We start from the raw sequence: 21000 nt of genomic DNA on the forward strand, positions 1-21000 counted from the left end.
CCAGTGTGTTTTATGTGTAGTTAAATGTATTGGTTGTTGCTCCCTTAACTGTGTGAGGTAAATAATTATTTAAGGGATCACAAAGATAACCATTGTTATCACCCCTGATGGACATAAAGGCAGAAATGGACTGAGCAACAATTTTAGGAATTGACTTGGGAGCTGTTAGACAACATGACTCAAACTTGAAATGAACCTATTGCCCCTTTAACTCTTAGCTATTATGTTCCCACGCCCCTTAATATTGCCATAAAATGCAGGATACGATATTTCCATAAAGAGGTAAACATCTGTTGTAAGTGTCTGGTAAAATAAAGAAGTATGGAAAGTCCAAGGTTAGTTGCTGTATTGCAATTGTTGGCAAATCTGGCAACCTCTGATTGGACCAAAAGACACACTTTACGGAAATACTTCTTCGCTTAAAATTTCACAATAAAGATATCTTGTTTATGGGTTGAACCATTAAACTGGAACCTGAAGGTAATATAATTACATATGTATGCTGTGTCATGTTTCCATGTTCATACAAATGAATATTTCACCATTCCAGGTTATAAACAAACTTGTTTGAAGAAAATGATTCAAGGCTGAACAGCGGTAGTTTACTTTGACACGCCCAGCGTTTATTTCCGGGTAAAGAGGACTGGAAAGGGGTACGACTCATTTAATTTTACCAAACATCGCTCGGTTTCCCTTCTATGTGGTGTGTCTTTTCTCATTACTGTTACAGCGCAACGGCAAGGAACATTTGTACACACTTCCCCACAAGTAAGGCGACTCGTTATTGTTTTTAAAACCCTTATTTTGATATAGAGATTGCCAACGTCCCTTGCTAAACAGGTTGGCTAACCGGTTAGCATGTGGAGGAGGATGATGTGCACGTATTTGGCATCATATCTTATTACAAATTGACCTACACACCGACTGTTATTTGAGTTAACTGTACGTGAGGCAGTCGGTGACATTTTCGTCTTCGCCTTGTTGCTTTTAATGCTATTTTCTCTTTGTAAGCATCATGTAATTTGAATGTCAGCCGGCTTGTTGCAACATGTTCACATTACCAGGCTGATATTTTATTGCTTAAGAGTCGCTGGTATGTATTTTATGACTGGCCGCCGTGTCTGTCATATTCTCGCGGGCAGTGGAAAGCTGAATAAGCAGCTGTTGAACGTGAGACACCAACTTGTCATTCTCTCTCTTTCGTCCTTAGACTGCCTGACCTACTAAATCTTGATTGACATGGCAGCCAATGGAGCGAGCTGTGAACAGCCTCAGAAACGTGCAGGAGCTAAAGACAAGCAGAATGGCAGGTCTACAGGTCAGTTTTGGTAAACTTTCATCTGTATGACAAAGTGCAGTAGAGAAGTTAACACTCCTATAAGAAGTGCCCCAGTAAAGTTGTGTAACATCTGATGGCACAGAATGATAAGTGCCACCAAATGGTTTTGAATGAGTCATGAAAAGACTCAAGGTGGTTTATTTTAGGTTGCCTCAAGACAGAACAAGAACAGACCCAGACTCGTTGATGTATCATGTGCTTAGCGTTACCATTTTATCAGGGTGCAATAATTGATGTAGATACAAGTATTACAGTATGTCAGGGTGATTGCAATTGTATTTGTTCTCCAGACTCCTCGGTGAGAGAGCGGCGGCAGAAAGATAAGGAGGACCGCCTGTCTCTAGTGGTATGGAGGAGACCTGTCACCACGCTTCATTACTTCCTCCTGGAGACCCTGATCAAGCTAAAGGAGTGGACATTTAAGTAAGGTGTTAGACAGGTTTTTCCAGTCTGCCTTTGTTGATGCACTGCTTTTGCCAGGAGATCTGTGCTTACCCAAGCTTGTGACCTTTTGTCCTATTTGTTTTTCTTGTGACATTGTATTTCTCTCTAATTAGTAATTTCTCTGTCCCTGAGAAGCTGGAGTTATGAAGCTTATAGTGAGCATACTTTTGTACTATAGACGGATCGAAGACATTAACATTTTTTGGGGGAAATGCAGTGACGCACTAGGTGATTCCCCTATATAGGGAGCTGGATGTTTGTGATGTCATGCTCCTCCAATCAAATTTAACAGCCATACATTTATTTTTCATTTTGTGTGTTTGGAATTTTTTTCATTGATATTTTGTTTTCTTGTATTCCCTTTCAGGCTTTGGCAGCAACGGGGCACAGTGTTTTTGGTTTTGGTGTTATGTTCTATGTTCTCCATTGCCTACTCCACTGAGGGAGCACACCAACATGTAAGGCTTGACTGATTTTGTTTTTTTTATTTTTGTTAATAATCAACACTATTGCTCCATCACCAGCATGTTTAAAGGTTAATGATAAGTCACTCCACCTAAAAACTTTCTTAGAGGAAAGCTTATGTTGGGAGATAATGAGGTCTGCAACCCTTGATCATATAGTCCGTTGGCTGAGAGTTTTGTTTAAAAATTCCTCTGTGCAGTTGTCTCTTACAGTTCAGTGAAGCATCACCAATCTATATCTAAACAGTTAAACCCACTACTGGTAATTTAAAGTATACGATGAGATGAAAGAACAAATAAAAATGTTTAAATGTTAATACTAATTATATTAAAGATGTGAGATAGATATATTTTCTTTTGGTCATCATCATACTATGACTACAACTGGGAAGGTTCTCTTGTTGGAATTTAAGTGCATTGCAATTATCAGTAATAAATATAGCATTTCCTGTGTCCCCTGCCTTCTAATCTGTTTTATTTGACTTTCTTCACTTAAGTATGTTGAGTACCTGGAGAAGAAGTTCCTATGGTGTGCCTACTGGGTAGGACTTGGGATCCTGTCCTCAGTAGGCCTTGGGACTGGCCTGCACACCTTCCTCCTCTATCTGGTAAGAGAACAAGTTTTTTAATGGTTTGGCAAAAGTGTACAAACTAGTTCTTGAACTGGTTTAGTGCAGAACACAGAGACACTTGCCAACAGTGACAGTAAAAATGCACATGCAACATCTTTATTTGTAAATATATTCAAACAGGAGTCAGCCACCTCACCCTGAGGACAGCTGAGGCTCAAAATGAGCAACATAGCAAAAGCCCCAATTGAGGAAATAGAATAATTAACACATCATTGTAAAATTTGAAGCTACGTACCGTGGTGCGCTAAATAAATTTGAACTCAACTTGAGCATAATGTTGAAGCAAATGTTCCCTAGTTGGGCGTCTTGAAATTCCATTTGAATGAGCGGCCTGTAATTGTAATAGCAGAAAAAAGTAGCTGGAAATGTCTCAGTGTTAAAGTCATTCAGTCGCCCACCCGTGCACACAAAACAGTGGAGCTTCACAAAACAGACACAATAAATGCATGAGAATTTCATCTTAAACCACATTCAGATCTAATCGTCAATATGTTTTGACTGACTCTGACTCAGCTGGCCCACATGCAAGCCATATCTCAACAGTCAAACGGCTGCAAAATGATAGTGGCTATAAAGAGAAACTGGTAAATCATCATTATTATTATTATATGCAGGCTGTTTTTTTGTTCAGATGTAAATTCCATCAAATTACCTGCAAGCTTTTTTCTTCTTTATATACTTGCATAAATGACATGAAACTCTTTTTCTTTAGTTCCCAGTGTTGCTATCCCTGTAATTGCCAGCAAGTGGCGTCATTCTCCATTATTCATTGTCTTCTGCTTCTTCAAACTCGTTCCATTTTGTCACCCGTCTGTCTAACCAAAAGTTAAGTGTAGCTTTTCCCTGATAGGCAGTCACAGAATGACTGTATGCCTGAGTCACTAAAATGTGCCATTTGTCTTGGTTGTGGTAAAAAGGAGAACATAGCAAAATGAAAGAGAGGAAGAAATGCTGCATCATAGTCCGCTTTAAGATAATGATGTGGCTTCTCTTCTGTAGAACATGTGCAGATGTGGGCCAGCTGAGTCAGTTATTTCCATTGTAATGAAATCATGGGAAAAGATGTAACTGACCTTACTGTTTTTCAGAGTTGATGTACACTCGTTCAACTAATGCTTTACAGCTCACTGCGTGTTTTGAGTGGTTTAACTGTCTTATTAGTCTTCATTTACTGTATATACTGTGTTCAACAGTGTCACAATAGTAACAGTGGCTCAAACGGTGTATTGTGTGTGTACATGTGTGCACTCTTGTGTTTCTTTAGCCTTGTTCCAGCCCAAATCCAGACTGATAGAAAGCGTGGAGAAACAAAAAACACATGAAATACGATTTTTGCATATCGATCCAGTCTTCATGTGGAGGAGGTTTGAAATGCAATTCACTTTGACATCGGATTTCTACAAATGCATCTCAGTCCGGATGCTCTGGCCTCTTAAGTGGAATTTCAAAGTGTCTTTTGCGTTACTCATAATGTGCCACACAGCTTACATTGTTACTGACGCCTGTGTCCTTACCACTACAACCCATGCAGATAGGTTGGTGATGTCTGGACACACAAATCCGATCTGATCACGTGCAAATAACAGTGCCTTAATTGTTAGTCTTAAAGATCTGATTTGAGAAACAAATTTGATTTGTCTGCAGTCTGAACAAAGCCTTAGTGTATCTGTCATAATACTGGGAAGGTGGGACATTATCTCTCTCTCCTCTCTGTGTGAGGGAGGTTTTTTTCTATGAGTAGGCACCGTCATTGCATCTGGCATCTGTTAAGACAGTTTTCCTTCATTTTCTTTTTCAATTACCAGCTTTTGCTATTGCAGTGGAGACTATTTTAAAAGCCACTTTTTGAAAACCTCATCCCTTTGTGTCCTTTAAACATTTGATGGCCATCTGGAGGCTCATCTGATAAGGTACAGTCCTTACTGTACTTAAAGTCCTTACTTCTCAACGTGACATTGCACACTTAAAATTCAAATCGGATAAAATCAAAATATAATCAGAAACAATGTCTAGACAATAGTCCTCAATATCTGAATGGCTCCTATTTTCAGTCTACACTATGTTTTCTTTTTCTCCTTCATATTACAGCAGAAACCAATCTTGAAATTTAGAAAGATCGTAACATGTCTCACCTCTGCCGTTGGAGGTGGCTCTAGTGGCCTGGCAGCTAGAATGTGTTGCTTTGAATATTCATTAACTTTACATTATTAATTGACTAGAGATAGGATTAGTTTCAACAGCATGTTCAAGGAGTTGTAGCTGTGGGGCAATGCTTTTGCAGAGGTTGAGGACTACTCTCACTTGTCTTTTCCCAGTTCCTCTCTGTTACATCTTCTGCCATCTGCCCAAAGCTGGCAATCCTGGCATCCTTTATCTCATTCCCCTTTAGTTTATATTCCAACATCCTATTGTAGGAGCCTTTGCCTTCCTCTAGCTTCCATTTAAAATCCACTTATAACCACTTAACCCCTCACTATGCCGTGCCATAAGGGCTTGTTACTTATTCCAAAGGGCCTTAAGGGAGCTGTTAATCCAGTGTGTGGGTATTAAGGAAACAGCATACCTTTCTGATGAGAATATTTTTGTCCATACAAAAGTTGAAACATGAAGTGAAACAGTCTATCAACCTATCAGTGTTCCCCCTTTGTGTGAATCTCACTGCATATCCTGAGCATATGCATCAAGAGCACCATGCTCAGCGTCCCTAAACTCCTGTGACCATCTCTAATTTTTCACAGAAAACTAAAATCCTTCTTTACCATGATGCCACATGATGTAAGCCCTTTGCTCATAAGGAGACTATTTCCTGTTTCCCGGTTCACTAAACCATAGTTTGTGTTCACAGTGCAACAGCTCCTATCACTACTGCCTACTCAGGGTTAATGTCAGCCATAGGCAGGAAACTGCCGGTGTCAAGTTTTAAAGGAAAAACTGTGAATTTACCTCTATTCTGAAGCATTAATAGACAGCTCCATAGAGAGGATGAGATCAGTTTGCTCATGGGAAAGGGGATTCACTCACCAGTATGATCTTATGATTCATCATGGTTTTTTTAGAGGTCACTGCCCTGCATCTAAGCACTGGATGCTAGTCATTATAATGTAGTTAAAACAAGAGCTCATATAATGTTGCTTTTACATGTAGATTTGGCTGTTTTGATTCTTTCAGTTTGCACCCCTGCAATCATGGGAAATGATGTTGATGTTGTAGATTAGACCACTCTGGTCAATCCAGCCATTTCTTCAGCCATCTCTTTTGGTTTAGAACAAGATATCTGGACCATTACTGCTCGCTTTATCATGAATTTTGTTCGATGCCCAGAGCATGGTTCTTAGTTTTTGCCACTAAAAACTTGAAAAGTGAGCATTGGATTGCCATGAAATTTGCAGGGGTTGTTCATGATCCCTAGAGCATTAATCACAACAGTTTTTGTGATACACGGGAACCACACCCAAGAACTTTCGTCTTGCGCCATCCACAGGTCAAACTGACAAAGCAGATTGCTCACAAATTTCCTAAGCTCATTTACGCTGCTAAGAGGATAAGCCATTTTGATGACACTATTGCCCTTCCTGTTGGGTCACCTTCACAATAACCTTGACAAATTTACACCCATTTCTGGAGAGAACAGAAAAAAACTATCTCTATGTTGTTGGTTCCATTCAACACTTTGGTAATCTGGGTTGTAATGTGCTTTACCGTTTCAAGCTTCAGCAGTAATTGTGTTCTTAAGTCAATGTGATTTGTAATTCTTTTTCATTTGACGGGTACTTGATGAAATCCACTTGCTGAATAGTTGCTTAGGGAAGACATGGTTTATCTGCCCTGTATTTCGAGAGTTCTGCTTTGCTGACTTTAGTGAACGAAGAGGTTCACCACAGGGCCGCTGCATTGCTTGTCAAATGAGTCTATCCGAATTTCGGTTTCAGAGTTTGAATCACGGCTGAGGTTTTTCTTGTTAACACTGACTTGTCGTGTCATGAAAAACGCCGTTAAGTGAAGTTGTGTATGGTTTGAAACAGACTGTGTTTTGTAAACTGAAGAAGCCCCCTGTGTGCTCATACTCAGGGTGGGGTGGTGAGTTAGTATGGGGGAGCAGTCAACCCAGACTCATTGTGAGCTGTCAATCTACTGTCCGTGTTGCCTGTATCACCTTAAGGAGGCATAATGGAAGAGCTGTGTTGTAGTTACAGGTGGGCCAAGTGTTATTGAGGCCAGGTGGCTCGGCCTAACCAGACGTCTATACAATGCTAAATGATGACATGCCTACCTGTCAGAGAGACTGTGTGACTCAGCTACTGTTGTGTGTTTGTACCTGTGGGCAGATGAGTCTGTTAGTGCACGAGCTGTGTTTAACCATGCAACAACAGGTTAAATTTAACACGCGTACTTATGTAGGGCTGTGCAAAATAACTTTACACCATTCTTAAAAGTTCCACAGTTAATACATACATACATACATACATCAAATACTACACCATTCTTAAAAGTTCCACAGTTAATACATACATACATACATACAGTCAGCTAAAATGACCCCAATCTAATACAACAGCCATGCAGTAGATAAAACCTTTAGGAAGGTTATCAGTTTTTGTTGAAACTGTTTTAGAGAGGTGTTGATTCAGCTTTGCGATCATTTTGGAGGCTGCAGATTGCGGTGCTGTTCAGTGTACTGAGAAGTGTTTTCTAACAGTGTTTATATCAGTGAGTGTAGACTAAATATTGGAAACACCTCGCATTCCAATATAATCCAACAGCGCCACACACTAGAGCCTCAAATCCAAAAAAGTGAATTATAACCTTCACAAAGGGATGATTTATTACAGGACTGTTGGAGTAGACTGCATCAGTTTTAGCTAGGTGTACCTAAAAACTGTCACGTAAATAATGACAAATGGTATTAGCAACATTTAAACTATTCTCCATTTTAAAATTCCTGCTGCTGTTGAGAATATTCAAGATGTTGAGACAGACTGAAACTAGTAACTATATCTGAATCTAAAATATCTTTTTACCCGTGACCATTGCAGATTATGTGTGTATTCAGTGTCCCATTGCTCAGCTCCCCCAAGCTACAGTATTTTCCACATTTTCAATCACATCACATAGGCACAAGTGTTTCATGGCACACATTGGACAAAATGATTGAATGTGCCAGTACACTGAGTGTCCTAGTGGTTTCCAGTCCATTAACGCAGCTCATCCTATCCATCTGTCCTAACTCTCTCTCAGGGTCCTCACATAGCATCAGTAACCCTGGCAGCATACGAGTGCGGCTCCACAGACTTCCCAGAGCCTCCGTACCCAGACCAGCTTGTCTGTCCCCAAGGTGGAGGGGTGGAAGGAAGCATCTCCCTCTTCTCAATCATGTCAAAGGTCCGCCTGGAGGCATGCATGTGGGTGAGTAGTAGTTTGAATAAAGAGACAATACAGTGATCCAAACTGTAAAAAATGGCAATGTTTGTCAGTGCCAGCAGTGGGTTTCAATTGTGGCAGCTGGAAATTGTTCCAAGAATTGTGACTCCCTCATTTCAACATGTTTTATGGCAGGGCTAAAAAGTTTTAATGCTTACAGAACTTATAAAAGCTCCTCTTGTATCTTAAAATCAGCCAAAATTAGCATTACTTTACACAAAGCAGTTGCATGTAATTGCAAAAGTTCATGGTGGCGCGAATAGTCGCCGATGTGTGAATGTGGGAAAGAAATAAGCAAATGCTGACATGGAACATTTATAAATTGTGTTGGTGTAGGGGGCAGGCACGGCCATCGGGGAGCTGCCTCCATATTTCATGGCCAGAGCGGCTCGTCAGTCAGGAGCTGATCCAGAGGATGAAGACTATGAGGAGTTTGAGGAGATGTTGGAGCAGGCCGAAGGCGCTCAGGTCAGAGTTTCACACATGTACACATCTATTATAAGATCCATTGTCGTGGTCATTTCCAGGTCATATACATGGGCACATAAATACAAAGAATACATTGCACGAAGATTTAAAAAGCATTACCCACCCCAGATGTACTTTTCTTTTGATTTGACATGTCAGAAGGTGACACCTTTAACGTGTGGTGTGTCATTCTTCACTTCATTCAGTTCATTCGAAAGAGCACAAGAACAGCATATATGTAAAAGGAAAAAAATCCCTAAATTAGTTATAATTAGCATAAAAGGTTGCCCAGACTCAACCCAATGCTTTCCACACAGCAGTTACACTGAATTATATTGAAGTATCCATCCCTCTATTAGTTTTCATATTCACATAGGTGTTGACACTTGACGCCATGATATGATCATATCTGCTTTGGCCTCATCTTTATAATGCACAACTGACCATAGAGCCACTGTCCTGTGATTGGTCTTAATATGCCATGTGACTTCAATGAAGCCCCTCCCTCCTTACACTTCCAGTAAATCTGCCTTTTCGTGGGTGAGTCACCCTGAGCACAGCTCCCCCTTTAATCATCCCTCGGGCTTTGCTCTCTCTGCCTGCCTCCTTCACTCCCTCTTTCTCTCTTTTCACCGGTCTCTAATTTGAATGACAGTCAGGAACTAAGTTCACATGACTACAGACGGCTGAGCTCAGATGTTGAGTCAGCAGAACAGAGACATTGTGTACATTGTCTCCATTGTCTCCATCACCTATTCTCACTTCACTGGGTCTCAGCTGAATGGGCGAAGGTGCCTCCTGTCACATGTCTTTCATCATGGGAATGCATTCAGGATGTATCCACATGTGCATTTATGTTTTCTAAGCAACAATCTCACAGGCGAGTCAGATGCACTGTTGTTTAGATCCCAAGAACACCACATGATTCAGGGGGAATGAATATCGCACCAAATATGTTAAAAGAGAAGTACAGCACTTAGAGATGTAAAAACCTGTTAGTCCGTATCCTTAAGTCATGATAGAAATGAAAAAAGTGTGAAGAATTGCAGTAGACAAAAAGAGAAAAGCATTTACAAAATATGAGATTTATTTTAATTGAATTTTTACAATAATTATCAGTTCATTAAACTAATGATGATTATTTTTTACTGACATAGACTACATTGGACTAAAATGACTTGGCATCGCTGGAAAGGGATGAGATAAATTTAAAACAAAAATGAAAAAACTAATCAGAACGTCATTTTTTAATTTTATTTTGTAAATCTCAAGGCTGGATTTTTTTCTGTAATTTATCTACATGAGGAAAACTAAATTCTGAATAAAAACAGGCACCACAAATATTGACTACAAAAGTAACTGACATTAACTAAAATTAATTTGAAGATGAAAACTAATAGGAATTTTAATTGTGAGGACTTAAGGCTCAACTGAAATTTAAATTGCTTCCAATATCGACATTGACACGATGCCAGCTTTTGAGACTGCCTCTTAATCTCCCTCCTGCATCGGCTGTGATCTTGTAACCACAGACCTTTCACCCCCACAAGGATGGAGATGGAACCGAAGATTCTCAGCACTTTTGTACCATACAGGTTTCAGTTGTAACACCACCCAAGTCATCAAGGGGAAAAAAAATAATTGTATGTTTCTCAGAACTAGCAGATATTTTATGATGGTACTCCCCCCCCTTTTCTTGCACCTCATTTTGTGTAATAACATTGCAGACACTGATGTGTGGTTTAAAAACCACACATCAGCAGAAAGTACAGAGTGTGACTTTAAGAAAAGAATAATAGGGTGACGTGTTTAGAGACACCCATGTGTTTTTACATTTGTGTTGCAGTGTGGTTTTACAAACTATGGGTCATGAAAGTCACATTTTGAAAATCCTACCCATTCGTATAGGTATTACAACAGTAATGTGTGTGTTAAATTCTTCTTCTTTTTTTTTTTTTAATCTGTTTGCAGGATTTTGTCACAAGAGCTAAACTGGGAGTCCAGCACATGGTGCAGAAAGTGGGATTTTTTGGGATCTTGGCTTGTGCCTCTGTAAGTTTATTTATTTGAGGTTGTTTATAATGTCCCCGCAAATTTTATACATGTATGATAAAAGATTAAAGTGTCTTTCCTCATTTGTCCCTGTGGATGCTAATGAACACAGTAGGAAATGAACCTGTAACCTGTCAGGGTAATTGATAAGACTTTGAGTAATATTATCTGACCGTGTGTGTGTGTGTGTGTGTGTGTGTGTGTGTGTGTGTGTTTCAGATCCCCAATCCTCTCTTCGATCTGGCTGGTATAACTTGCGGTCACTTTATGGTTCCCTTCTGGACCTTCTTTGGCGCAACACTAATTGGGAAAGCCATCATCAAGATGCATATACAGGTCGGTAGCATAACTAAAAGTGGTGGTTAGAACAGATCACCTAAAATAATACCAGGTTTTTTCCATTCTTAACACAAACCATACAGCCGCATACCATACTTGCAGCATCTTCGCTTCGAATATGACTCAACTGTAGTTTCGTGTCATCACAATTCTGTCCACATTGAAAAATGCATCTCAAAAAAATCCACTCTTAAGAAAATTAGGTATGCAATGCTGACTTCACTAAATCAGTCCCCACAACCTCAAAACGTGTGGGAGAGATGAGATCAAACCAAGTGCTTAGATTATGAGTTGGTGACTGTGAGAAAGTTCTAATTGGGCACTTCTTGACTCTTTCTGGTGGCGCTCTGGTCTTTTGGGGGGTTCCTTATTCTGGTTTTAGCTTTGCGATGCAATCCAGACCATATAAACAGGCTCCAGATGAAACGAGGGAAGCTTTTAAGAAGTCTTTAACAAGAATTTGGAGCGTATTGTTGAGTCTGCCACATCAGTGACTAATATAAGCGTATACTAGAAGAGGCTGTCTGTCTGTCGGTGAGTCGCTGAGTGGCTTAACAAACTAAACCTATCCATCTCTTGGTGGTACCAGTCAGTGAGCACTCTAGAGACCTTTCAGATAAAGGGGCCCGGAGGGCAGCGGGGGTTATAGAGGATGTAGAGTGGACATGAGACAGTAGACATGAAAGAGGGAAATTGAGTAGACGGTAAGAGGCTGCAGGGGGAACTCCTTGCCCTAATTTTTGCGGACATCACGTGTCATATCCTGTCTGATTTTGTCCAGGGGGCCATGTGTCATGCTCTTTTAAAGCTGATCAGTTTCAGGACCGGAGAAGCACATTGTGGTTGTGCCCCCCCCCCCCCTCACCCTTTGGCAGATTGCAAACCATACAAAGCCCCCCGCAGTCCAACATTTAGCTTAGCGCCAGGTTTGAGTTTTATAATGTCTTTGGACTGTGGCCCCAATTTCCCACAGCTGTAAAATTTAAAGTCACAATATATGTCTATATATTGATTTATCTGTTTGTCTTACGTGTTTCTTTTTGTTTTGTTAATTGTTACTTTTTTAATTGTTTCCTTCTGTTGTTGTAAAGCATTTGCTGTTTTAGAAAATGTCTGTCAATCATAAAATGTGTATACCTCTGCATGTGATCAGAAAGTAAAGGGTTTATTTATCTCTCCCTTGTTTTCCTACAGAAACTATTTGTCATCATTACCTTCAGCAAGCACATAGTGGAGCAAATGGTGTCGCTCATCGGGTAAGTGTGTGTGTGAGAGAGAGAGAGAGAGAGAGAGAGACTGCATTAATCAGGTACTTTGTGGAGTCATTGTCTTTCCCCTCATTTTGTGGTTGGCAACGCATTTGTAAACATTTTCAGATGCATTTTGACCACTGATTGGGGATCCTGTATGAATAAATGCTTTGACTGGGGGGGGGGTATGTGCATGCATTTTCCACACAAAGATCCCCCACCGTCTCCGCCGCCACACTGCAATCCATCAGTGTAACACTGGTGGTCACGCGTATGAGGTCCCATCTTAACATGTTGATCTGACTCACCAAGTTGAGCTCTGAGTAAATTTCCCCCATTGAGGTGGGAAACACAATCAAAACTCTGTAGGACTATTTTACTAATGTCAGATTTAGCCAATTTATCTGACTTGTTGGTTTTAACTAAAGATGTACAGGAAATTTGCCATTCACATTAAAAAGTGTGTGTGTATCTATCTATATATCTATCTATATATATATATATATATATATATATATCTCTATCTCAATTGGCTGGTAAATTTTCACTTACATGTATGTAATGTCCAGGTAGTAACTTTGCTCATATTTGGAGTGTCCTGTTTTTTTTTAATTTTATTTATTCATTAGAAATAAAAGTCAAGGTTCTTTCCCTCGATGACTCGCTATGATGAGTGCAAACAGTGCCTCAGTGCTGATACAGGATGTTTTTTTTGGCAGTTGTAAAGTAGGAGCGATATCAAGAATGAGTCAGTCAAAACTGCACTCCCCCCACTCCCCTGTAGGTGTTTTGTTTAGTAAAGGGTCACTCAGTTTTTGCTTATGTCCTGAACAGGGACAGAATTTAATTCACGATGTGGGTATGCAGTGTCTGAGGATAGCCTGCATTATGTTTTTCTTTTCATGTTAATGATAAGTTTCACGTCATGCAGAAACCACTTTGAACTGCGCCACTGCTGAACTACAACACCAATGCCTCTATATGACGTGAACTGATAAACTGGTGTCCGTTATGATTGGCCCCCTGGTGAGCTAATCCACACGGCCTAAAAAGGGCATGAGCACGCCCTGATTAGATGTCTTTCCACCAAGAAGGCAGCAGGGGTGGTAAAGGTGATGACATCATGTCGACTCACTTCCTGATTGAAGGGGCTGACACAGTCGCCTATAGAGAGCTAAGAGGTATAAAAGGAGGGCTGAAGAGATTCTGCTTCACTCCTCTCTGCTGCCTGCTCCTGCTCACAGCATTAAGTAGAGAACGTGGAAGCTGCAAGACAGGACACACGTGTAGGATGGGGCCTTCAGCAGCTGGTTGACTGGTGGATCAGTGATGAGGGCCTTTTGATAGTGTTCAGGGAAAGACAAGTCTTCAGGAACTGCTCTTTGCGGCTTATAGGGAGCAAGTGCTTTGGGCTCCTTGTCAAAGGAAGGGTGCGTAAAGGGTAAGTGCATTAACATTCTTCCTCCCTGCCTCTTTTGTTTCTTTTCTTTGCCATTCTGTGTGGATGTATGCGACGGGGCTGCGATGTCAGGTCTGTGCCCAGAGTTGGACCGTCACTTCAGAAGCCCTTCAGCCAGTACCTGGAAGCACAGAGGAACAAGCTGCACCATGCTGGGGGAAGTGCACCAGCGGTAAGAACAATACCATATCTTCACTAGCTTTATAAATGTTTTTATTTAAGATTAACAACTGTATGTATGTACGCTTTTTGTCAGACTTAAAAAGGTTTCATAAACTTTTTCAAAAAATTTCCCCAATTTTCTTCACTTCAACACTGCCATAGCAAAAAATATTAGCAACATCATAGTTGGGAGATTTTTTTTTTTTCTTTTTTTTTTTTTTTTTTTTTAAGATAGCCCATTTGATACTTGATGTTTGAGGCTAATATCGATATTTGAAAGTTTAAAAATAATAATAAAACAACCAAATTAAGGCCCTTTTTATAAAAATTGTTATTAGATATGTACTGAGACATTTTAGTTGACAATATACTTGTCAGTGCTCTCTGGTGGACAAATTATGTAACAAAGATACAATTTTAATTATTCTGATAGTGATTCTGTACTATTTCTTATTTATGCGCCAATACAAATAGGTTTGTACGCTAATATCGGAGGATTTTATCAGTTTTTAGTTCTTTGGCTGCTGATAAACACACACTGATGGGGAAAGTTTGTCTTTATATTTGAATACCAGTTTCATCCAACATGTACTGCTGTCATGTATGCAAGATGCATACAACAGTATTATCAACATTTTCTCTGTCATACCTGGATTTGTGTGCTCATGAACTGTCATATTAAAGTCTGCTTTTATGATGGTAATAAACAGCATGTACACCCTAACTTTGGGTTTCCAGGATGAGAACTGGCTGTCGTGGGTGTTCGAGAAGGTGGTGCTGGTCATGGTCTGCTACTTTGTCATTTCCATCGTCAACTCCATGGCTCAGAGCTATGCCAAGCGCCTGCAGCAGCAGAGGCACTCAGAGGAGAAAACGAAGTGATGACCAGACAAAGCGGTGCAAACATCCAAGTGACTGTGTTTGTTCTGCTGCTGCTGAGAGCCCTCTGCTCAGCCCCAGCCACTCACAACTTAACAACAAACCTCACCCCCCATCCATTCTCAGAGACTGAACGTTACAAAACACCAGACACTATTTGTTGGTGTGTGTGTGCTTTAGAGAGGATGTATGTGCTATTTACTGTTTGTCCCTCTTCAAGTTTTGTAGTTCTTCCCCTCATCTCAACTTTCTAGGTGTGTGTAGTACGATTGGTTCTAACGCTGGTCTTAAACATGTTATTTTAACGGTAAATTGAACCCATTCATTGACCTCAGAAGCAGCGGTTTGGTGGTGACTGCTGTGTACGGGCAGTGCCCATTAGATGCTATGCCTTATGCAAGACTGGAAGGTCTAACTTCCTTTTGAATATAGTTCTTGACTTATAAACTTGATTTTTATTTAATTTTGTAACATGTATGTATGTATGTATGGATCTTGATTTGTTTGTACAGTGTGCTGCCATGATAACTGCGATGGGTGGTCTTGCTTTTCAGGGTTTAATTTTCCTCATGTTTTTGTCCTGTTAAAACAGTAAGACCAATTGTCTTTTTTTTGTTTCTGGAAATTTCTGTTTAAAATGGTAGAGAAAAAAAGCAATATCAACTTAAAACAGTGTGGTATTGATGGTTTGCACATTGTGTAAATATCTTTTTGACAGTATGCGCAGATGTATTTCTATTCTAATGGTCTGTGTGGACGTGAGTTATCTTGAACCAAAACAAAAAAAAAGAAAAAGGTGACATCATTTGTAAAGTGACATTGTACGCCTAGTTAACTAGTCCCATTTCTATACTGTACATTTAGGTTGAACCTTGGATCAGATCATGGATAAAACATGTAAATCATGGCACCTGTTTCCAAGTCTGAGTGTCATTTTTTTGTGTTCTCTTGTAGGACAAGATTCACTTTTAAACCCTGTTCTCAAATATTTCCAAATATGCTCTGTTGTGATCTTGTGATGTTTAAGAACCATTTCTTTTTATGTAACCATCACACCAGAGCTAATGCATAATTTTCTCTCAAATGATCATCTTTAAGGTAAGTGAACAGCTTGGCACTCATACATTCTACTACCTTTTAGTAATTCTTGGAAGAACTACTACATTGTGTCTCAATGGTTGCAGCTAAATTTGCCTTTTGGTCTTTATCTGAATGATCTTCTGAGCCACACTTTCCTATTGGAACACCTTCCTGACTCCTAAAATCCTCCCTGTGTTGGGGATAAATTCTACCTGAAACATATCTGGCGCATTACGGTGGACTGGATAGAGGTCCCCTTATGTCTTCTCGCTGGCACACTCCTCGTCACCACTTTCCCACCCCATCGGCTAGCTTATCAGACTGGTGTTGGCTGTTAAATTAATATGGCAACAGCGGTCTGTAGGCTGGCCGACGTCGTTGGTCTTCATGCCAGCTGGTCCATTTGTGGATACAATGACCTTTCTTTACTGGCGCTCTGATTTTTCTGCCTATCATGCCAGTTTTGGATAACTTATGTAAGATTAATCATCAATAAAGTACGTAAACTGATGCCCTTGTTGCTTTTCTTTGTGCAGTGCTGCTATTCCTAATTGCTGAACACGCTTAATTAAAAATTCACATTTCACACAAACTATATTAGCCTCTGTTGATCTCAACCCCAACGTCCATTTAGTAGCCGTTCTGGAGCTTTAGATCACATGATCATCTTCAGCAGAGATGCTTGGTTTGCAGAATTGTTAATGTTGACCTGTCCATTTGTCTGAGGCTTCTCGTCTGTTTAAAAGTTGAGTCCATTCATTATTGACCTTGGAAACAGCAGTTAATATAATTTTTAAAAAGACACCTATTTTGTGTGTGATACTTTCAGTGTAAAGAAATTGCATTAGTCCTTTCCACTGCAGACGTCAAAGTCAGGGAATTAGTTTTATTTACATGTTCATTGTTGTCCCACATAATGGTAATCTCTTGTCTACATATGGTCCAAAGGAACAGTGGTTTCTAGCTCAGTTGACTGTAGCTGGAAATGACTTGCTCAAGAGATGTAAAGCTGTCTAGAAAATCCTCCTCTGAGATCCCAAATTTAATGTACTGATGGATGTAGGCCCTGTAACAGAGGAAAACATGGGAAAGGAAAAAGACTAAATGGCAAATCATTGTTTCATTGTTTCTTTTCCACTTTAAAGGCTTATTTTTGCTCCTGAGTGAAAGTTGAAGAAACCAGATGGTTAAATGTGGTTTTAAACTTTTCTTTATGGACAGAACAGGACAAACATGAGGCCGAACAACAAAAACAAAGGAATTTGCCTTACCGTTCCAATACTTTGAGGGGACTGTACGTATGTATATTTATACAGTATCTCACAAAAGTGAGTACACCCCTCACATATTTGAAAATATTTGATTGTATCTTTCCAAGTAACAACACTGAAGAAATTACACTTCTACAATGTAAAGTAGTGAGTGTACAGCTTACATGACGTAAATTTGCTGTCCCCTCAAAATAACATCACACAGCCATCAATGTCTAAACCGCCGGCAACAAAAGTGGGTACGTGTGTGTGTATATAAATAAAGCAATTCTCTGAGTAACAGGACTAACTCACCTGGAAGCAAACATATTCCAGGCTTTTCCCACCATGTTGTCCAGAGGTCTGAGCAGAGCCTGACTGTTACTGACCAGCGTGGCAGATTTTTCATACTTATTAAAAGGCACTGGGGATTTCCACAAGTGGAAGGCCTCCTCTGATGAGAGCCAGGAGGTGTACAGGGCTGCATCCTCAAAGCCACCTACGGGCAGAACATATTTCACATAATTCCCTTGTTCTCCATCTGAAGAGTTGTAAATATTAAAAACTGAAAGCTGTAGATGCTATTGTAAGACATGTTCTGAATCACATCATGTTCATGTCCTTTATGACTGTTGTGGATTCATCAGGTGTAACAAATCAATAAGGAATTCAAGCATTTTTATTTGACCCAGTTAGTCTAGGTATTTTAACAAAAAAATCCAGACATTTTAACCAGTTCTCTGACCTGTCTCTGCGCTGAAGACGTCTTTCCCTCTCAGTATGAGCAGGTTGGCCAGAGAGGTGTTAAAGCTGGGTCCTGTGAGGCTCCTGGTCCGCTCAGAGTCTGCAAGTGGACGCACCTGCCAGTCTATACCTGACACAGGACAAACACCAAGGACCCTCAGAGGTGCTCTGACTCGTTACAGGCGAGCACGATTCCACTTTCAAGCCATACAATAACTTTATAAACATGCCATTATCTTGTCAATAAACTGAAGTGAAGTGCATCAATGAGATCGTGACAGAGCTTGCCTTCCTCCATCTTGGTGTTGGAGATGAGCATCTGTCGCAGGTGTCTGAGTGGGCCTGGCCAGCTGAACGTGCTGTAGGCTATGGAGGAACTGGGCATCTGAGGGATCGTACACACACTGAGCAGCTTGTACTCTGGGTGGCATGCAAGGGCGCTTGCCAACTCACCTGAGAGACATTAAAGAAGAGTGCTACCATTTAGGGTTAGGACATGACAAGAGTACATGCAATGCCAAGACTGAATCTATGAAGGTTTGATCTGATGATGTTGGTAGTTGCTCTCTTTCTACCTATTGGTGTGGCTGAATCAGTGGCAGATGGATGTGACGCTGAGATAATGAGGGCATTTTCCGAGTTCAGTTTCCTACTGTGCGGCTACCTTGTCTCAAAGAGGAAGGCTTGAACTTGATTGACCAACGGGCCAACAGTGTCCACCCAAGTAAACACCAAACACAAACTGTCCAACTGGAAGTGCATGTTGACCAGATGACAGCTTAACACCCTAATAATTAGTTTCCATATTGTAATATATGGGTCATATTTCTAATTTGCATTCATGATCGCCATGATAGTATTGCTAGTTAACAAAAATTTTGCATTGTGACTTTCATTTTCTAAATTTACACTCATTTTTCTTGTGTGTGTAACCCAAGAAGATAACTGTGTATGTGTGTCTGTATCCTTCTACGCCTAAAAAAATGTGACATCATGAAAGTTGGTAAATAGACTAATCCAGTGATATTCCAGGAAATCTATGCCCTGTGGAAAACCTGCCGTGTGTGTGTGTGTCTTGGCCTCTCACCCAGAGGATTTCTGCTGTAGACTCCGTGGGAGTCAGCAGTGAGGGCGGGTTGCAGGACGCTGCCCAGCTGGTGAGCGATAACCCTGTTGACATCGCCAAAGGAGATGTGCTTGATGTTGAGCAGCTGGCTGCAAATCCTGTGTACCGTGTCGTTCTCGTGCACCAGGATGGCGTCTGACAGCTGGTAGAGATGAGCTAGCGTCAGCACAGAGTTGTAATTCTGGACGATCACCTGAAAGGACGGGACGAGGAGGTTTAATAACACAATATTCTACACTAACATTAAACACTAGTCACTTGACAGCAGTGTCCGTACCTCCCCAGTCCCGTACGGCCACGTGAGGTGGTTGAGGATGAAGGACTTGGGGTAGACGTCTCGGAGACACTGGGTGACGTAGGTTCCAACCCCGGATCCCGTTCCCCCTGCCACACTCATCATGGCCATGAGCCCGGCCAGTCTGTCACAACGCTCCGCCTCCCGTCTCACCAGCTCCTCCACCACGTCTCTGTGACGCGGGCCGTGGACACAGAACCTAGGGTGACATAAGAAGCTCATTACCAGCCTCCAAACTACTTTTTCTAAGGTCAAGAATGAACCTTAATGCTTAATTTCTGAGCTCAGCTGTTTTTCAGCAACAAACTTTGCTGCTTCCAGCCTCTCCAAGGTGAGGATTTGATGCTTTTCTTTGTCATGAAAGATAGTAAACGTTTCTAATCTTTGGGTTTGGGACTGTTGGTCGACCAGACAAGACATCTGAAAACATGATGACCTTGGGTTCTGACTGTTTTTCAAACATTTATAAAACAAATCGATAATTCGATTGATCTAGAAATTGATCTGCAGATAATTCCAGATAATTATGTTATACTTAACATAAAAGGCAAAATAGAGCTTGATAAGCCCTTAAAGTGCTATTGATGAGGTCATAACAGCTACCGAGATCCATCAACTGAGCAAACCAACCGCTGATAATGGTTGAAAGCTCTGGGGGGGAAAGCTAGCAAGTGGGCCTTGAGTTGGGATTGACATGACATGATTACCAAAATGATCCTCTTGTTAGCAGTTCTTACCCATTGGCCCAGTTGTTTCCAGAGCCCTGCTTCTGGCTGAAGTGTGAAGTTTCTCCATACCGCCACATGCCAGATTTGGCAGCCCTGCAGATACTCCGGTTGATCACTTTGGGTTCCATGTCGACCAGCACCGCCCTGGCTACAAGGTCTGGTTAATAATGGACAGGAAGACACGACAGGTGAACAGGTGTGCCCAGTATGTAGCCTAATCCAGAAAAGGGGACTACAGAACAGGTGTCTTACCTCCTTGTGCTGTGTGGTGGAAGAATCGCTCACAGCTGGCTGTGCTGTACTCTTTCCTCTGTCCCTCGCGAGCATCGTTGCAGATGATGTCAAACAACTCATGACCCACCTGGTTACCACACTGACCGAGCTGCACTGTTACTATGGACATTATCACCCATGTAAGGAGTGAAGACTTCTCTGAAGGATCGATAGTTTATCGATCAGAGGATGAGCGCATACCATGTGAGATCCACCGGTGAATTCACGCTGTGACTGAACGGTTTCATGACTGTTTCCACGGAGTTGTCGGTATATGGTTTAAAAGAGGTGCCCGTACTGTCGTGTGCCGCCATGAGACGTTGGAACGGCATTTCCGGCACAAACGGTCAAACATTTCAAAATAAAACTCCACTTCACATGCGACTGTAACGGTAACGTCCAAAAGGACGAAAGCAACCTTTTCTCACATGTACAAAATGCATTATCTAACACGTCATATATCAAATATATTAAATAAATAATAGCATTTGCAAGCTGTTTTATGTACTCTTAAGACCATTGCTGTTTTCTGTAGACTACTACTCTAAGAGTACAAATATGCCGTGGTAACCACAGGTGTTAACCTTAACCATTAAGC

General features: G+C 40.9%; 2 protein-coding genes across 4 annotated transcripts; one reads left to right on the top strand and one right to left on the bottom strand.

Moving 5' to 3' along the window:
* The first annotated feature begins 626 nt into the window (after positions 1-626).
* Positions 627-15813, top strand: vmp1 (vacuole membrane protein 1). 3 transcript variants are annotated; one of them, XM_046073405.1, is made up of 12 exons: positions 627-653; positions 1211-1318; positions 1630-1762; positions 2151-2241; positions 2745-2855; positions 8115-8282; positions 8634-8765; positions 10737-10817; positions 11037-11153; positions 12351-12412; positions 13938-14037; positions 14766-15813. In XM_046073405.1, the coding sequence occupies exons 2-12, from the start codon at positions 1240-1242 to the stop codon at positions 14907-14909; spliced, it is 1218 nt and encodes a 405-aa protein (XP_045929361.1). In that variant the 5' UTR covers positions 627-653; positions 1211-1239; the 3' UTR covers positions 14910-15813. The 3 variants fall into 3 exon arrangements, with proteins under 3 accessions (XP_045929361.1, XP_045929360.1, XP_045929363.1); XM_046073404.1 differs by having other exon boundaries at positions 645-768; XM_046073407.1 differs by lacking the exon at positions 627-653 and adding an exon at positions 937-1093.
* A 1039-nt stretch (positions 15814-16852) lies between these two features.
* tubd1 (tubulin, delta 1) lies at positions 16853-20742 on the bottom strand. Its single transcript, XM_046073403.1, has 8 exons — positions 20382-20742; positions 20139-20286; positions 19384-19600; positions 19068-19299; positions 18269-18433; positions 17982-18110; positions 17552-17735; positions 16853-17052 (listed from the first exon to the last, which is right to left on the bottom strand). The coding sequence occupies exons 1-8, from the start codon at positions 20530-20532 to the stop codon at positions 16947-16949; spliced, it is 1332 nt and encodes a 443-aa protein (XP_045929359.1). The 5' UTR covers positions 20533-20742; the 3' UTR covers positions 16853-16946.
* Between the last annotated feature and the right edge of the window lie 258 nt (positions 20743-21000).

This window comes from Micropterus dolomieu, linkage group LG17 (assembly GCF_021292245.1).
Source record: "Micropterus dolomieu isolate WLL.071019.BEF.003 ecotype Adirondacks linkage group LG17, ASM2129224v1, whole genome shotgun sequence".
Classification (NCBI taxonomy): domain Eukaryota; kingdom Metazoa; phylum Chordata; class Actinopteri; order Centrarchiformes; family Centrarchidae; genus Micropterus; species Micropterus dolomieu.

What these genes read in the sequence shown, in the direction of transcription:
- vmp1 (XM_046073405.1), top strand. Translation starts at nt 1,240, where the DNA reads ATGGCAGCCAATGGAGCGAGCTGTGAACAGCCTCAGAAACGTGCAGGA. An exon ending in CTGAGGGAGCACACCAACAT is followed by an intron (nt 2,242 to 2,744) that starts GTAAGGCTTGAC and finishes TCTTCACTTAAG; the next exon opens with TATGTTGAGTACCTGGAGAA. An exon ending in AGCAGGCCGAAGGCGCTCAG is followed by an intron (nt 8,766 to 10,736) that starts GTCAGAGTTTCA and finishes ATCTGTTTGCAG; the next exon opens with GATTTTGTCACAAGAGCTAA.
- tubd1 (XM_046073403.1), bottom strand. Translation starts at nt 20,532, where the DNA reads ATGTCCATAGTAACAGTGCAGCTCGGTCAGTGTGGTAACCAGGTGGGT. An exon ending in GGCCGTACGGGACTGGGGAG is followed by an intron (nt 19,300 to 19,383) that starts GTACGGACACTG and finishes CCGTCCTTTCAG; the next exon opens with GTGATCGTCCAGAATTACAA. An exon ending in CTACAGCAGAAATCCTCTGG is followed by an intron (nt 18,434 to 19,067) that starts GTGAGAGGCCAA and finishes AATGTCTCTCAG; the next exon opens with GTGAGTTGGCAAGCGCCCTT.